This window comes from Sceloporus undulatus, chromosome 3 (genome assembly GCF_019175285.1).
Source record: "Sceloporus undulatus isolate JIND9_A2432 ecotype Alabama chromosome 3, SceUnd_v1.1, whole genome shotgun sequence".
Classification (NCBI taxonomy): domain Eukaryota; kingdom Metazoa; phylum Chordata; class Lepidosauria; order Squamata; family Phrynosomatidae; genus Sceloporus; species Sceloporus undulatus.
Genome location: NC_056524.1, coordinates 49,872,691 through 49,889,487, shown reverse-complemented (window position 1 = coordinate 49,889,487; position 16,797 = coordinate 49,872,691). Strand labels below are relative to the sequence as shown.

At 38.0% G+C, this 16,797-nt stretch overlaps 1 protein-coding gene across 1 annotated transcript in view; it reads right to left on the bottom strand.

The window, feature by feature from the left end:
* VGLL3 (vestigial like family member 3) overlaps window positions 1-16,797 on the bottom strand; it is a 119,882-nt gene that overhangs the window by 100,731 nt on the left and 2,354 nt on the right. The window contains exon 2 of the mRNA XM_042460809.1: window positions 4,890-5,145. Within this exon, the coding sequence (XP_042316743.1) occupies window positions 4,890-5,145 (256 nt within the window). The remainder of the gene's footprint in view (window positions 1-4,889; window positions 5,146-16,797) is intronic.

Genomic DNA, 16,797 nt, shown 5'->3' with positions numbered 1-16,797 from the left:
ATTATTATTATTATTATTATTATTATTATTATTATTATTATTATTATCCCTTGTGTGTTTCTCTGTGTTTTACCTTGAGATTATTGACCTTCTCCCTGCTTCTTTGTTTTAGCCTTCTCCATCACCTGCCTCTTCACCTCCAAATTGTGCCTGATATATATACACACAAATGAAGTACAGCAAGGGTTTGGAGCTAGCTCATTGAAATACAACTTTGATGATACGTCAGAGGGAAGAATACACAAGTACCATAGCAGTGGCAAAGGAAAAGAATAAGAGTGTCATACAGTTCAGATAAAATCAGACTACTCTGGCAGCACATTAGTTTTCCCTACAATATAGTATATGATCAAAATACTTTATGGTGTATGTTTAGAAACTGTTCAGTTCTAAATAAACATATTAGCTCAGATTGCTTTAAAAGATTACTTCATTTTAAAGGCATCCCGAATTACAAAAATAGAAAATAGTAGACACAGAAACAAAGCGGAAAATACACATTTTTTTTAAAAAAGCATGGGATTTAGAAATTAAGGCCTTCTCTGCACTGACCATATGTCAGTCAGGAGCATTATGTTCCGTAACCTGCCTTGGACTGGCGACAAAGGCGGCCACATACATTAGGCTGTACCCAGTGCTGTGACACAGTGTTGTTCACACAGGCCAATTGGGCACAGGCCAGACTGGAAGCCCTCACCATACAATCAGGGGATCCATCTACCCTCTCTTCTCAATGGTCACACAGGCAATCTCATCTTCAGGAGAAGCAATGGCAAGAGAAGCAATGGTGGTCTGTCCATGGAGCTCCTGCAGGTATGTAAGCAACTGCAGTGGCTCTGAGGACAGGCCATTCCCTTTCCATGTGCTAATCAGTGTGGGAAAGGTTAATGGTGTGGCACATAGCATGTGAACAGCAAGCTGGCCTGATCCAGGCCACATTCAACAGACCACAAAACCCCATGCTAACCCTGGGGTTTTGGGCAAAGCTGGGTTAATGGGGAAGAACCATGGTATTTCACTGGAGGTTGCAGTGCATCGTGCAATAAGGCAGCACTAGCGTCAGAGTGGGAATGGGAGTATTGCTTGTGCACACAGGGCCTTAAAGAGAGTATTTGAGTCTTTTTAAAAAGATATGAGTTAAAATATATTCATCTTTTATTAAACAATATTAATTATTGCTTATAGGACAAGACATTTGTTGAAACAAAGAATTTTGAAATATTTTTTTTAAAAAAGATTTCTTTTCTTACATGCATTCAGTAGGCAAAAACGCAAGACTTTATGGACACTTGAAATGTATGATGCAAATAGCAGTCTTACTAAATGAGTTAAACTGTACCAGTTTGACTGTACTTGCTAGTTTGCTCTTTATCACAAAAGAGGCAATGCAGCAAAATTAGTGTTTTAGCCATTCCCATTTTCTACAGATACTTCCATGTTGCAATTATAAATGTCCCTTTCTTCTTTTATCCTCAACAAAAAATCCCAGAAGAATTAAATGAATTTTCAAATTGCCTTAAAAATACATTTATCAATTTTAGTTTAACAAAACCAACAGTTTCTTCAGATGATCAATTTTCAAACAAGAAGCAGAGATCAGTAAATTAAGATACTATATCCTTCTGTGAGATGTTATCAGGGTAGTACTAAATTTCCTCTTCTAAAATTTAGGATTTAGATGTCCATTTGGACATGACAACATTCACTGCAACTTATTTCACCTTGACAATGAAATATTTGCTTAATTTAATCATTACAGTTAGGGTTTTTTTAAAAAAAGAACTATTCAGCAGAGCACTGGGACTCACTTAGAAGAGAAGAAAAAAATATTGCATATGTGCATTCCAGAAATTAGGAAATTAACATTTTGGGCCTACAATTCTGAGAATACTCAGCTCTGCCATTTTTCTAAGATCATTTTTGTATAATTTCAGTTTTTTCATTCAGCTACTTAACTCTCAGTATCTTGTTATCTGACAAAATCTCAGCAGTTTCATTGTAGAAAGCTGCACAGGGAGTTGTTAAGTGTGTTCACGCAAAAAGTAATCAGAATTTAGTTAAATGGTTTAATAAGAGAAACCATCTCTAGTGAAATGCACTTTCTGCTGAGTAGTACCCAGCAACAGCAACCAAAACATGGCTTTGGAAAGAAAATGCACACTGCAGAAAGGGAAAGAACATAATCAAATCTTTCCCCCAACTACTTTTTGTTCTTTGGTACCTTAGGCTACCTTTGTGCAAAGGTGGTAGTAAAAGATGCTAAGTGCTCAGGAAATAAAACTAAGCTGCTGTATTATGTGTTGAATGTGGAGAAAGTTCAGTCTGTGAACTGAATTTGCAAAGCTCTATAATTAACATTGTTAAATATTTGTGCAATGTCATCATGATAGCACACCCTGCCCATAAACATTTTACTACTTGCACAAACAAATTCTTGGATATATCCCAGCCTTCCTTGACCTGGTATCCCTCAGATGTGCTACATTACATCTTCTATTATCCTCACTGGCTAGTACTGGTAGGACTAGTATGGTAGTCCAGCATATAGTGGCCACTGGGTTGGAGGAAGCTGATACAAATCTCAATATTTTTGCTCTTTATTGAAAAACAACCAAAACACATATCTGGTGAGGTAACTGTTGGCATTTTTATCATTATTTTTAATTAATCACAAGTCATCTTCATTTTGATTCTGTCACCTAACAATTTCATTACTGAAATAATTGGTGCCATTTCAAGATGATTCATTAAGACAGCAGTAACACTTATTCAGAGGTCCTTTCACACAACAGAAGTATAGTATTATGATTTCATTTTAACTGCCAAAGCAATATCATATAGAATCCTGGATATGCAGTTTATAATTCTCGCCTGGAGAGAATTCTATAATGCCACAACAAACAACAAATTCCATGATTCTATTGGACATTTCAAGGGCAGTTAAAGTAGAATCATAGGCTATAATTGTGTCAAGTAAAAGGGCCCTAAACCAGGGGTTAGCAAAGTTCAGATTTTCCGAGCCTATTTTAATTTAATGTAATTTTTTATTTACGTATTTCTATTAGAACCTCAAGACCTACTATCTAGATCAGATGAACAGCAGTGATTTAGGAGCCAGATGAACACTTAGAATTAATAGTGTTGCTCAGAGCATATGCTGAAGCAAGGAATTTGTTTTCCATAGTAAAACTCAACTCACTGTTTTTTTGTAACATTTCTCTTCAGTGTGTGTCTGTCAGAATGTATAGGTGCACACAGATACATTTTCATATAAGAATCCTACAAGGACTGAGTAGCAAAATGAAAATGAAAAATTATGACAATGTAAACCAAACACTTAAAAAGAAATAACAAATGGTGCCAATTAGAACACATCTACTGTTGTAAAAAGGAGAAAATCCAAAACATTTTTATTAAAACATATAAGCTGTGGTCAAAACACAGAATTTAACTTAGTCACCAGAAGGCTTGTAAGAAAACAAATCTGCATTTGAAGATGCAATAAAAGGAGACCAGGGGTTTATAAGTGTATTTTTATCATCCAATCCTTGTAAATGTCTTTCATTACATGTCAAAGGGACTATATACAGATGGGTGGCATGCAGCTGCCCCTTTTCACCCACGATCGGTGCCGCAGCAACCGCATACAGTGACACTGATCTGCTCCCCGAAGGGAGCAAAAAGAAACTGCAAAAAGGGGTGTCATAGGCGCGCCAGAGCATCATGAGGACACCCTTTTGGTGCTATGCCGTTTGACCACTGCACTGGAGGTGTGTCATCATGGCATGCACCATCTAGAAGGGCGTATGCCAAAATAGTGCCCAGGCCATGTGTGTCATTAGGGCTTGGAGCATGCGGATGCTCAACCCTCACCCCGCCCACAGGCCAGCACAAAGTGCCAGTCTGCATAGCCCCCTAGTCTCCAAGGCTGATCTCTAGATTTTATCAAATCACCTCTGTTTTGATAAGTCCCTGCCCCAGCAGAGTCAGCCCAAGTTTGTACTTTGATGGGAGACTACCAATGAATAACAAACATTGTAGACTATATTTCAGAGGAAGGAACTGGCAAAAGTCACCTTACAGAATCATAGAAATGGAAGAGACCAAAGGGACCATCCAGTCCAATCCCCTGCCACGCAGGAATACAAAATTAATCTGAGTATTTTCAGAATAACTTCTGACTATTCCTACCCTAAGAAACCTGTGTAAAATTCATGAAGTCACCATAAATCAATAGATGACTTGAAGATACATATATATATACACACACACCCAACCCCAATATTTCCAAGAAGAAACATAGCTCACTGTGCTTTCTTCTTCATTTCAGAAAAAGAGTACATTTTATTTTTTGCTACAGGCACTATTAAACAGATGGGAAGTTAGATAAAAGCTTGGTGGTCATCCAAAACCTTTGGGGAAAATAATCCCAGATTTCATCAGCATGGTAGCTTTCTCCACACATACCCATGAGCTTCTGTGAGAGGGGCAATTTAAAAGGACAAAATGAAATAAGAAATGAGCATTACACCTTCTTTCCAAATGCCCCCTTTCCAGTTTTGAAGACATCTGTATTGGACATCTTCTATTTAGGAAAAATAAACTGCAGGAGTTTCTGGTTACTGAGTTTCTCCTTAACATCTAGCTTCTTGCTGAAATAACTATTTCCAGTATTTTCTACATTCTCCATAGGGCTATTCAGATAGGATGGGTCAAGTACTGTTCTGCAAATCTTTATGTAGCTGTGTCTTCTAGATATTGCGAGGAGAACCTAGCTTTTAAAAAGAACTATTAGTTGAGTATATCCTCAGGCACAAATAGACATACAACTCAAGTAGCCACAAAAACAACTACATAAAGTAAACTACATATTTACTTTTAAACCTTACCTCTCCATAGTGGGTTTAATCCTGTTTTGCTTTTTGAAATGGTAGCCTCCTGACTAAAATTGCTAGCTTGGTTTAAAGCTCTTGAGAAGTGTTCATCCACTACTGATCCAATGTCTCCCTGAAAGTAAGTGAAAAGGACGCATCGAGAGTTAAGGTACTCCATCTCAGTTGGCTGGTCTTTCTCTTCCTCCTCTTGTTTATTGGGAAATGTCACTTCCAGAGATTCCTGCATCTTGCTGTACACAACTATCTTATTCTGGTATAAGGGGGGGGGGGCAGAAAGACAAAAATAAAATAATACATTAATTATAGATAACAGAAGCAAGCATTCATTTCCTTTGCATCTCGGGGCAACTGGGATAAATCATTGCCAAATCCCAATGATGTACCTATGTATCCAATACTAGCAGCATCTGGACTTTATTCTCCTCTCCTCTCCTGTCTTCTCCAGCCTCTCTGGACCTGTTCCAGAAGACTCCCCAGATAAAGCAGGTTTTATGGAGTTTGTGGAAGATTCAGCAGAAATACACCATTGGATCTTAGCCTCTAGCTGTATTTTAATTTATTCTCATTTCCAGTTTTACTTCTCATGACAGTACAGTACCAGCCGAAGGCTCCAGCTTGGACACTATGTGTCACCATTATATACCTTTGGTTCTGTATCAATGCCAGGAGAAGAGAAAAATGAATAAACCCTTCCTAGCTGATCCACAAGTAGTAAGAAATGCTTCTACAGCAATAGTCATGATCTCACTTCAAAAAAAAGCCAGCATCTCAGTCTCATGTTATTACAGTGCAATCTTACACAAACCTAACTGTGATAAGTCACACTAAACCTAATGGAAATTATCCTACTTAAATTGTACTTCTAAATAGGACTTAGAGGATTCTTGGTTAGAGTAGATTTACTAAAGTGAGTCAACACTTACATAGCCTTGATTCAATGGGTCAAGTCTTGTTAGAAGTGTTGTCAAGATTCAGGCCTTAGCCCCTCACAGCAGTATGTGTTATAAAATATTCTAGCCTCATAATTCCATTTCAGGCATTCTCCACTGTCCCACACCAGTTTTACTTTTCCTGGATTTAAGACAGTTTGTGGAGGAGGGTACTCCCCACATAGATGTGGGTGTCAGAATTAAATTCTTTGTAAGAACAATTTCCCAGTGTAAAACACTGCCAAAGATACAAAACAAATCTGTGTTCTTCCCTCATTCCAGCAAATGTTGCATTTTTTTTACATAACACCAATTTATAAAAACATTACATATAAAAGATGATTAAATGTGATGAGTTTGGTGTGAAATAAACAAAACCTTTTAAAATTTGTAAGAAAAAAAGAAAAGAAAATAATTACAAGGCAATGTTGGATGGAAGCTGCTGCATATCTATTCTCCCCCTTCCCCCCTCTCTCAAACCAATCCAAAATGTCAAAATAAATAAGTGTAAGGAACAATTTTATGTGGAATGTATTTTTCAAACGTTCCACTGTACCAAAGTCTGCCAAGAGCCTGGGCTCCCCACCCTCTGGCTGTGGGCATTGTTTTATGCACAACATGGGGAAAGAAGTAAATTTGTTAGGGTGCTCAGCTTAGGACATGATTGCCAAGCACACCATGTAAGAATGACATATGCTCTGGCAGGTTTATGCACTCAGGAATAGTTGACTGGAATAGGTCAATCTAAGGAGAATCTTCTTTGTTTGGTTCTGCACCTTGGAATCAATAGAGGACTTCCTCTATTGGAAAAAAAAAAGGCCCAATTATGTTCATCTGGTCTTGAAAACCTCAGATGTCCTGCACCAAGCTATCATATGCAGAACATCTAAGGTTATCAATTCCCCTTTGCCATAAGAAATTCTCTTACTGTACATTGTTATTATATGGAGGAAGTGTGCATTGCTATTTAGGCGATGTTTGCTTTTGCATTACTGTCACAAGTTAAGAGCTTGGCTTTAGAATTCTGGGTGCTACAGTCCCAAAAAGTAATTTTTTCGACAGCTGCACAGGCCATGGCTGACTGAGCAAGGATGGATTTCTCTTAAAGAGTTTTTATGATTCTGGCCACAGAGAAAGAGAACCAAGGATTAGTTAGGCAGCCACACTCTTCAATCAGGTTAGTTAAGCAGCACAAATGGCTCCTCCCTTTGGTTGTTGTATGCCATTCTTCCTCTTTGGATCACAGGAATTTCTCTAGTGATAGCAAGTATAGAATGCCAATAATATCCTGTGGGTGAGGGCTGCTTGTGTTACATCTAATTCAAGGAAGCTGTTTTTAGGTTTTTTCTTTTCTCCTGTTATGTGAGCACAAAGGATAAGCACAGACCACATAGTCTGGTATGGAGAGAGCCAGACTCCTAGGCCAAGTTGACCAAGACCACCATTAGCCACCCCAGCCCCATCTCTGCCATGGGTGTTCATTACATGGGAGGGAGTACCCATATCCCATGGATAAATGGGGATTAAATCTAGGAATATCCCACAAAAGCATGATATTGCTATTATCCTGGACTTAACCCTTTAATTAAAGTGTGTGATTTGGCTGCTTTCTGTCACTTCATATTTTCGGGGGAAATCCTGAAAATAAAAAAAAGCTATGCGTTTTGGTTGCTTAATTCATGTGTTAAGTCTGGGATAATGACGTCATGTGACGTTGTCTGAAAACAATCCTTTTGTGGGATATTTCTGTGATTTAAATCCTTTTTATCTGTGGTATTTAGGTGCTTTGCCTCACGTGTGATAAACTCCACTGAAGGAAAAAGAAAGGAGAATGAAAAAATGGCAGGGGTATCTCTGGCAATCCTTCCACACCAAAAGAGACTGAGTGTGTTTCCAACATTTTCCCCTGCTTCTTCCCTTTTTGGGAAATTAGTGCATGTAAAGGTGTGGCTAGGCTGAATAGATACATTTCTACTTCTACTTCTGTGCTAGCATCCCTATACTTCTCTATTAAGCCAAGACTAGGCAAAGAGTCATCTTCCAGATGTTACTGGACTGCATCCCTCACTGCCTAATGATGGTGTTCTTTCCTCCCAAGTCAGGTGAAAGCAGCCACTACTAAACATCCAGTCCTTCGAAAAGTATTTCATAAATGGTGCAAGCACAACAGACAGGCTTTCACAAGGTACCCTTGCACAGCTTATTTTCTGACAAATCTGCATAAGCTTTTTAGCATCAGGGTAGTACTTTAAGTATTTACCAAGCTTTACTGAAGCTTAAAATAAACAGCTGTTGGAAGTACATGTAAAGGGATCTTAATCCTAATGTGAACCTATCATTGGGTTTTCTTGTAGGTGGGACTATATTTGGATGGCCATTTACCCTGACCCTGGACATCATATGGAGATGTAGGCAATGTGATTATGTTAACAAGTGTACTTGTGTAATAGTATTATGATATTATACAGTACAGCTATAGAGTATAACTGCCAATCTCTTCTGGCAGGCCTTTCCAGACTAGGTTAGATCCATTAGACTTGCCTCCCCCTCTATTGATACCGATATCAAAATTGATTGATACCATCACCCCCGCCCCCCTCCTCTAGAAGAAGACTCATTTTTAGCACTAATCTGCCCTGAATTTTAGTGTATTCCTATTGGACAGTTTTAAAATTTTGGATGTTTAATCTCTTTTTATGGGTTGATCACTGTTTTTATGATTGGGGGGAGAGTTGGGGTTTTGGGGTTTTTAAATTGTAATTTTTAATTGTTCAATGTTATATTTATACTGTTGGAATCCGCTTTGATTCCTTTGTGAAAAAGCGGAATGCAAATTATTATTATTATTATTATTATTATTATTATTATTATTATTATTATTATTATTATTATCTTGTAGCATATTTCAGACTAACTGTATAATGGGAATTGTAACATAACCTTGCATAAATGTAGTCAGTTTCCTCAGATGCATGAAGTGAACAGCATCTGAAGAAGTAGATCGAGTCTATAAAAGCTACAACTTCTTTCACAAAGTTAGTCTCAAAGATGCTACAAGATCCCTTTCCATACTGATATTCCAGACTAAAACGGCTACATCGCTGAATTCTACCAACATGGATCACAGTAATCTACCTCTCACCTTGATACTAGATATCCAAAACATATTATAGGCCAGGCAGATATTTTTAAATCATTACAAAGGAATGCATCAAAGAGAAGAAAATTTGCTGTGTCCTAAATAGCAATAGCAAGTACATTTCTATACTGTTTATCAGTGCACTTAAGCACTCACAACAAGCCGGGTACTCATTTTAGCGACCTCATAAGGATGCAAGCCTGAGTCAAGCTTGAGCCCTTGTCTGGTACTGAACCCACAACCTTGCAGTTGGTGAGTGAGTGGCTGCAGTACAGGCATTTAACCAATGCACCACCACTTATTTCATTTCATTTCATTTCATTTCTATGCTATCTTTCCCCCAGAAAGGGACCGAAGCCGGCTCACAGGATAAAAAACATTTTAAAAACTTTACAATAAAAAAATTAAAATGATAAAAATCTTATAGATAAAACAATATTAAAATTAACAGAAGAACATATAAAAGGTTGTTTTTAATCTTACATTTCTTTTTTTTTAAAAAAAAATCTTACAATATTTTAATGAACAACAAAAACAATGTTATAATATAGAAAACAAACACAAAAGCACATTGACTATATTATTGTAAGCTTCTCAAGGAAGACATCTTTTTGTTTTTGTTTTATGCTACTTGGTAAAGTAGCACCTACATGGCAGCACAATATAAGTGGAGAAGAGGACTGGGGTATTCACATAAATGCAGAAAGGAAAATGACTGATCCATCACCACTTTGGAGATTTTCACAAAAACTGCTTAAAATACTTATTAAATTGCTGCATCTCAGAAATATCACAATGGCCTATATGAGTGTTTTTTAAGCTATCTGATATGGGGTACTATTATTATTATTATTATTATTATTAACCTTTATTTATTAAGCGCTGTAAATTTACACATACAATCTTTTTAACTGACGGTTCCCTGCCCTCAGGCTTACAATTGAATGGGGCTCGTGCTCGCAGTGCGGGAGAGCATGTGAGCCACGGGCGCGCATGCTATTCTTTCTCCCATCACGTGGCTTCCACATAAGCAAGAAGACGCGTATGGAGCACCCCGCCTATAGCGTAGGCACACTGTATAGCTGAGAGCATCTGGTGTTTGTTGCCAGTCTCCCAACCACGTACTAAGCAGGACTGATTCTGCTTAGCTTCCAAGATCAGGCAGGATCTGGTGGTACCTGGAGCCAATTATTGTCTACTGTTTTGACTGTTGTTGTGAGCTGAGTTTTGTACTAGGACTCGGGTTTGAATCCTTGCTCATCTATAGAAACACACTGGGTGACAATGAACAAGTCACACTCTCTTAGACTACAAAAAAAGGCATTGGCAAAACTCCTCTGAATAAATCTTGGCAAGAAAATCCTATGTTAGGGTGGCCATAAGTCAGGGGGAATTTGAAAGCACATAACAGCAACAACAAATATGAAGACAGAAGTCCTTTTCAGATATCCCTAGCACAAAGTAAAAGCGAACAATGGCGGGTTACAAATGGCCCTCAAGGGGCCGTTTTCCCGCCGCCGCCATTCGCTGCATAGGGAAGCCCCAGTGGCCATACCGAGAGGCTTCCCCGCGCAGCAAAAAAGTAGCACCGAAATGGCGCTCCTTTTCGAAACACAGAATTGGTGCCACGAGGGGCGGAGCGTGCCCTCATGGCGTCACTTCGCCGCGACACGTCTGGACGCACAGCATCCAAGACGTCAAAATGGCGGCGTCCATGTGGACGCGCTTACTGGGAGGAAGGGCCGTGAGGAAGGTAAGAACCTTCCTAACCCTAATACGGCCCTTCCTAACCCTAGTACGCACAGAGTGCGTACTTTATGGCGGTTTGTAACCCGCCAATGTGATCATGGAACAGGTTTTCTCCTGAATGAATAGTCACTACTCTCCAAAAAGAGTCCTACATGGGAGCAAGCTCCAAAAATACTTGTATTAGAACTGTAAAATAGAAGACTTCCTAAACTTTTGGATGAACCTACCCAAATATTTTTATACATATATGTTGGGTTGAAGCTAGACATTGTGATTCTCCCTCCATCCCATTGATAAACTCAGTTCTTTGCAAAGGTTGAAAAAGCCTATGCACACATTCTGAAATGTATCAGAAGTAATCTGAACACCTTAGTGATTGTATTACAAGCCATTTGTTTTCCAACAACTGTGTGCCAAAACAATTCCCACTATACATAAAAAGTGTATCTTCCTATCTTTACAAGGACAGGAAAGCAAGTGTCTCCTGGGCAATTAAATAATAATACTTCTAGAAACCAGACTCTCATTTTAAAGGTTGTTGTTTCCAGCATGACATAGTGTTTTAAGCAACACTGAAGATTTAAAAAAAAGCAAGAGGAAAACAGCTTTCTAGACTTCAGTGTCATCCATTTTAATCTCAGTTACTTATCATTCTGTATATTTCACCCTAAGTGTAAACACTTTTACTGTGTTGTTTTAAAATGTTATCTTCATCTCAGCTTTTTAGGATCATTTCCAAATACTAAGCAAATAAAATTCACAGGTGAAGGGCAGAGCTAGGGGGCAATGTGAAACTACAATGCTAGAAGCCAGATGCTGTTGTCTTTTAGTTTTTGTACAGAGAAGAAATGGATTCAGGAAATTAAAACTCATATCCAGAGTTGCTGCTTTGTGCAGGAATGCTCTTCTTTTCATAACCAGGACTCTGTCTTTCTTACCCATTTCTCAGGTAGAACATTATTTTTGGTTAATTTTAGAAAAACAAAACTCATTCTTTGATCTTTCTCTTTTATCCTGGGATATCAATTCTTATGAATGATCGCTACATACTTCAAACAACAGATTATTTCCATCTTGAAAACAAAAAGGGTCAATTACATGTTACCATATAAGATAAATTCCATTAGAGAGATAGTTAACAGCTATTTGAATCCTTATGACTGCTTCAGTAAAGACCAAGGTAATAAAGAAAGCACTTAATTACCAGTCTCTAGGCCACTTCCCCTGAGGACATGACAATGTTTGAACAGCAAGATAATAATCAATAGATTGTTTTCAATCTATAGAAATCAAACAGACTCCTCCAAATTTCATGTAATAGATGATTTTGTAAGGTAAGCTGACATTTTGTACCTGAAAATAATTTACATTTACAAAATTAAGATTTCACTGGCAGAGGTCAAAAGATATTCTAGCTATCAATACACTAATCAAACTTTAGTTACTGCTCTAAATCAACTGTGTGCATGAAAGATCACAGCTCTCTGTCAAAGTACCTATCCAGCATTGAGGTATGCACTGTAACAGTAGCATGAGACATTACTTTGCCATGTAGAAGCATCAAGGTGACCTGACAAGGATGGCAGACACAGAACAAATCATAAAATTATTCAGTCCAATGATGCCCTAAATGCCCTTCATCTGCCACGAAGCACACTGTTACAAGTCCTATGTCTGTTATATTCCTAATGTATTTTACAGCGAGAATGCAGCTTGCAGGAAGCATGATGGTACAGGCCCAATGCTCCATGTGAAGCTGCAACACTTATAGCTAGTGTAATCATCAGAGTACATGATCACAGAGACAGGCCAAACATAACTCATCAGTACCACACAACAATATTATTATTATTATTATTATTATTATTATTATTAGGAAAATGCCTTATATCAGATAAGATTATTCTTCCATCCAGGCCAACTTTATCCGAGACAGAAATCGAACCTACAAAGCACATGCTGTACCACTGGGCTATGGACCTTCAGCATAGTATGTAATAATAATCTGGAATTTCTTGAAAAAAGAAGCCACATGAACCTTACTAATGCATTTTGCTGTTTTTGTGTGCCTTCAAGTTATTTCCAGCTTATGGCAACCCTAAGGCGAACCTAGCATGGGGTTTTCTTGGCAAGATTTGATCTGAGAAGGTCTGCCATTACCTTCCTCTGGGGCTGAGAGCATGTAACTTGTCCAAGGTCACCTAAAAGGTTTCATGGCCAAGTGAGGAATTGAACCCTGGTCTCCAGAGTTGTAGTCTCACTCAAGACACTACGACACGCTGGATCTTAACAACTGCAAAAAAATAAAAAAATAAAAAAATAGGATTAACTTTCATTTTTCAGCCTTACTGAGCTAAAAACAAGAAGACATCAAAACATACTCATTTTTTTTTAAAAATGAAAGAAATGTTATTTATGGGGGGAAATGTATGCTAAGTTCAAGTGCTCAGTAAAGTCCTGTCATTTATACTGCCTCTGAGATTTTTAAACCAGGAATCTCTTTCAAGTCATCCACCAACTAAATGTGAGTGAGACTTGAAAAGGCTGACCAGGCTAAGACTCCTGATGACATGTACTGTGAGGATAGGAGAGAGGATGATCAGAAAGAGAATAGAAAAGAGAGATCTGGAAATATTCCCACATAGGAAGAACAATAAGGAAAGCCTATACAGCTACTGTGATTTGAGGGCAAAATAGACGGCACAAAAGGAGCAGCTTGCCACCGCCCCTTTGAGCGCCAGATTGGGGATGCAGCAACTGCACATCATGGCCTCAATCTGGCATTTTTCTAACCCCAAAAGAAGCAGCAAAATGCCACTCCTTTGGGGAATGGAAGAGGGGCGCCTTTGGCACAACAGCGGCACATTTTGGTGCTCCTTTTGGCATGCAGCGTCTGAATGCCATGCCAAAGGAGCACAGCAATGCTGCCTACCATACGGTCAGGCGGGTAGCGTGACGGCAGCTTGGGGGTGGAGTTTGGGTTTGCAGCCTCCGCACCCTCACTCCACACTGATGCCAGCCTGTAGGCCAGTCTGTTTAGCCTCATTGTCATTGCACCTAATATATATAATAAGGTTGCTTGTTGTAGTTTATACAATATTAATGGCAATTTCTATTAAATATACCTAGCATTTATCGGAATGTAGAAGATATATGGAGAAGTACTTAGAGCCAGTGTGCTATAGTGGTCTGAGCACTGGACTATGACTCTGGCTAAGCAGGTTTGAATCCCTGCTTAGCCATAAAAAACCCCTGGGCAATTATCAGACGGACACAAAGGATGGGAGTGAAGTGGATCACTCCCATCCTTATCCTGTCCTTATCACGTGATTGTGCAAAAGATTATCATGCACATCTCCCTGTCCTGTCCCTTTTGAATGGAAAGTTCTGTTAATGAGAAATGACAGGATGATTCCGCTTCATTGGTGGGATAATGATGGGATAAGCATGACATGATCTGATAGCCTTTTGCATGATCGTGGACAATTCCACTTCACTGATGGGATAATGACCAGATCAGTGCAACATCATCTGATAGCTTTCACATGATTATATGATAAGGACAGGAAAATGACATCTTTTTCCCCCTGTGATAATCTCTACAGTCCTTCAGCCTCAGAAGATGGCAAGAGTAAACCCCTTCTGAAGAAACTTGCCAAGAAAACCCTGTGATAGGTTTGCCTTAGGGTTGTCATAAGTCAGAAACTACTTGAAGGCACACCACAGCAACAACAAAGTGTCTGTAAATACCTATATCCTCTGCAGGTCACAGGTTAAGCTCTTTACAGTCCCATCCCATTAAAACCAATGTGAGAAATTTAAGCATATGCTGAAATCTTCTAAGTGGAACCAAAGGGACTTGCGTATTTCACTGGGGTTGGATCAAGGCTCAAGAGTTTTGTAAACCATTGCAGAACTTCAGCTCAGAAAACAGAAAACATCAGCTTCAGGCAATATGCATGATTAAATTATAATTAATAGAAAATGAATTTGAATTCTTCTATTATATTTTGACAACACCAAAAGCAGAACAAACTAGACAGAGCCAAAAAGGGGTGGGGGGAGAAAATGTCAAAAGATATTGTTTATGTTAGGATTTATATAAGCCAGTATTTTGGGGGCATGGGCTAGCCTGTTAAAGGCTTATAAGGCATTACACAGACAAACATATATTTGAGATTCCCCAAAATGTTCCTGGCAGTGCAATGTGTACTGCACTGAGTTCAGATGTTGACATTCTGGTTCATTCATAGCTGATAAAATTTGTAAATACAAGGAAACTTGGAGTACTTTTTATTATTTTGCGTTAACGTTCCAAAGGGAAAGAACATTTGCCTCTATATCTTGCATCTATAAAAATGTATCTGTCAAACTAATGGTTGGTACTGTTAGCTGTAAAATTTTACATCACCTGTTTGTAGAGGTGAGGGAGGGACTGGCTTTTCTCCTCTTTCTCCAACAAGAAATGTGTGCTTTCAAAACTTGTGATACTGAGATTCTCAGCATCCTATGTATAAACTAAACCAGGGCAGCCCACCTCACATTCAGTTTGGATTTGGGGTGTGTGTAGCAACTCAAAGAGCATGTGGAACATCATCGGTAAGGGAAACAAGAAGAGGAAGACACCTGCAGATTATCCTTGTTAGACAGAATCAGTCCAGCAATGAATGACTAGTTGGAATCTTGTCAGTATTTGACAATGCTATACATTTATTAACTCTGAAACTTATAACTGTCTGAAAAAAAAAGTATTATTATAACTGCTTTACTGAATTTATTGAGTTTTGAAATACAAAATAGTGGTATGAGTAAAACAAATAGAAATAAAATGTTTCTCAATGTAAATTGTATTAAGGCTGTTAATAATGAACATTAAGAACAGTTTTTGATGACAGAATGCAACATACAGAAATCAAATGCAACAAAGGAATATAATTTGATTTAACCATCAAATTTGATATATACAATCTGTGTAAGTATAACACAGATTTACACACTGCAAGGTATTTTTTCACTACACACACACCCACAAAACACAAGCCCTGAAAGTGAAGCAAGCACTTCATTTTTCAAATTAATATACAGACAGAAAAAGGTGGTCACATTCCTTACAAAAAATGGTGTCATGTTGCTCACTTTTTTTCTTCCTACTTTTGGTCATTTGTTGTTGGTTGCCTCAAATTATTTCCTATTTGAACCTTAAGGTAAACCTATCACAGGGTTTTCTTGGCAAGATTTCTTCAGAGAAGGATTGCCATTGCCTTCTTCTGAAGCTGAGACCGTATGACTCCTCAAAGGTCATCCAGTGGGTTTCCATTGCCAGACAGGAATTTGTACAATCTAAACTTAACTGACAGTTTTACACTTCAAATCAGATTTTATGAGATAAAAGTGACCATGCTGATGATCTTATAAGTAACATTCAGGAAGTCTATGCAAATATTAAATATTACAGAACTGGAGATAATGCTAATATAGCAACTCAGCCATAATTGCTATAATTTAAAGTAATTAATATTTCCTGAAGATTTAAGAATTCCCTACATAATTCACTTTTAAAAATAAAGCTCTTTGAAAAATCATTTAAACTAAATTAATAAAAGTTAACATATAAGGATGACATGAGTCATAATCTCAACTGTTTTTTATCTTGCAAAACATTCTGATGCTTTCAGTATGTTTAGTGCTTTATCTCTTATTTAGAAACATCAAAGTCCTTGTGATTTTCCACCTCCTCCAATGTATTGTACTTTTTGGGAAGAACTCAAAAACAATATAGGTCAATCCTATGCAGAATTACTTGGAAGTAAAGGTCTTTTTGATTTTATAACATACCAGAGGAACAATACGAACCCTCATATTGTAATACCCTATAATCTAAAGAAGAAAAAGTAGAAATTGAAATGTTTAAGAACAATAAACCCTCCACTTCCCAGTGTAATGTTACATTGCCAAATATAGTGGAACATGAAAGCATCTGTTTCTTTGCATTCAAACTTTTTAATGAAAGATAATTCTTGTTAATATGGGGATTACATTGGTACACTTCACACACAGTTGTGAAGGCCTGGATCTCAAAGTCAAT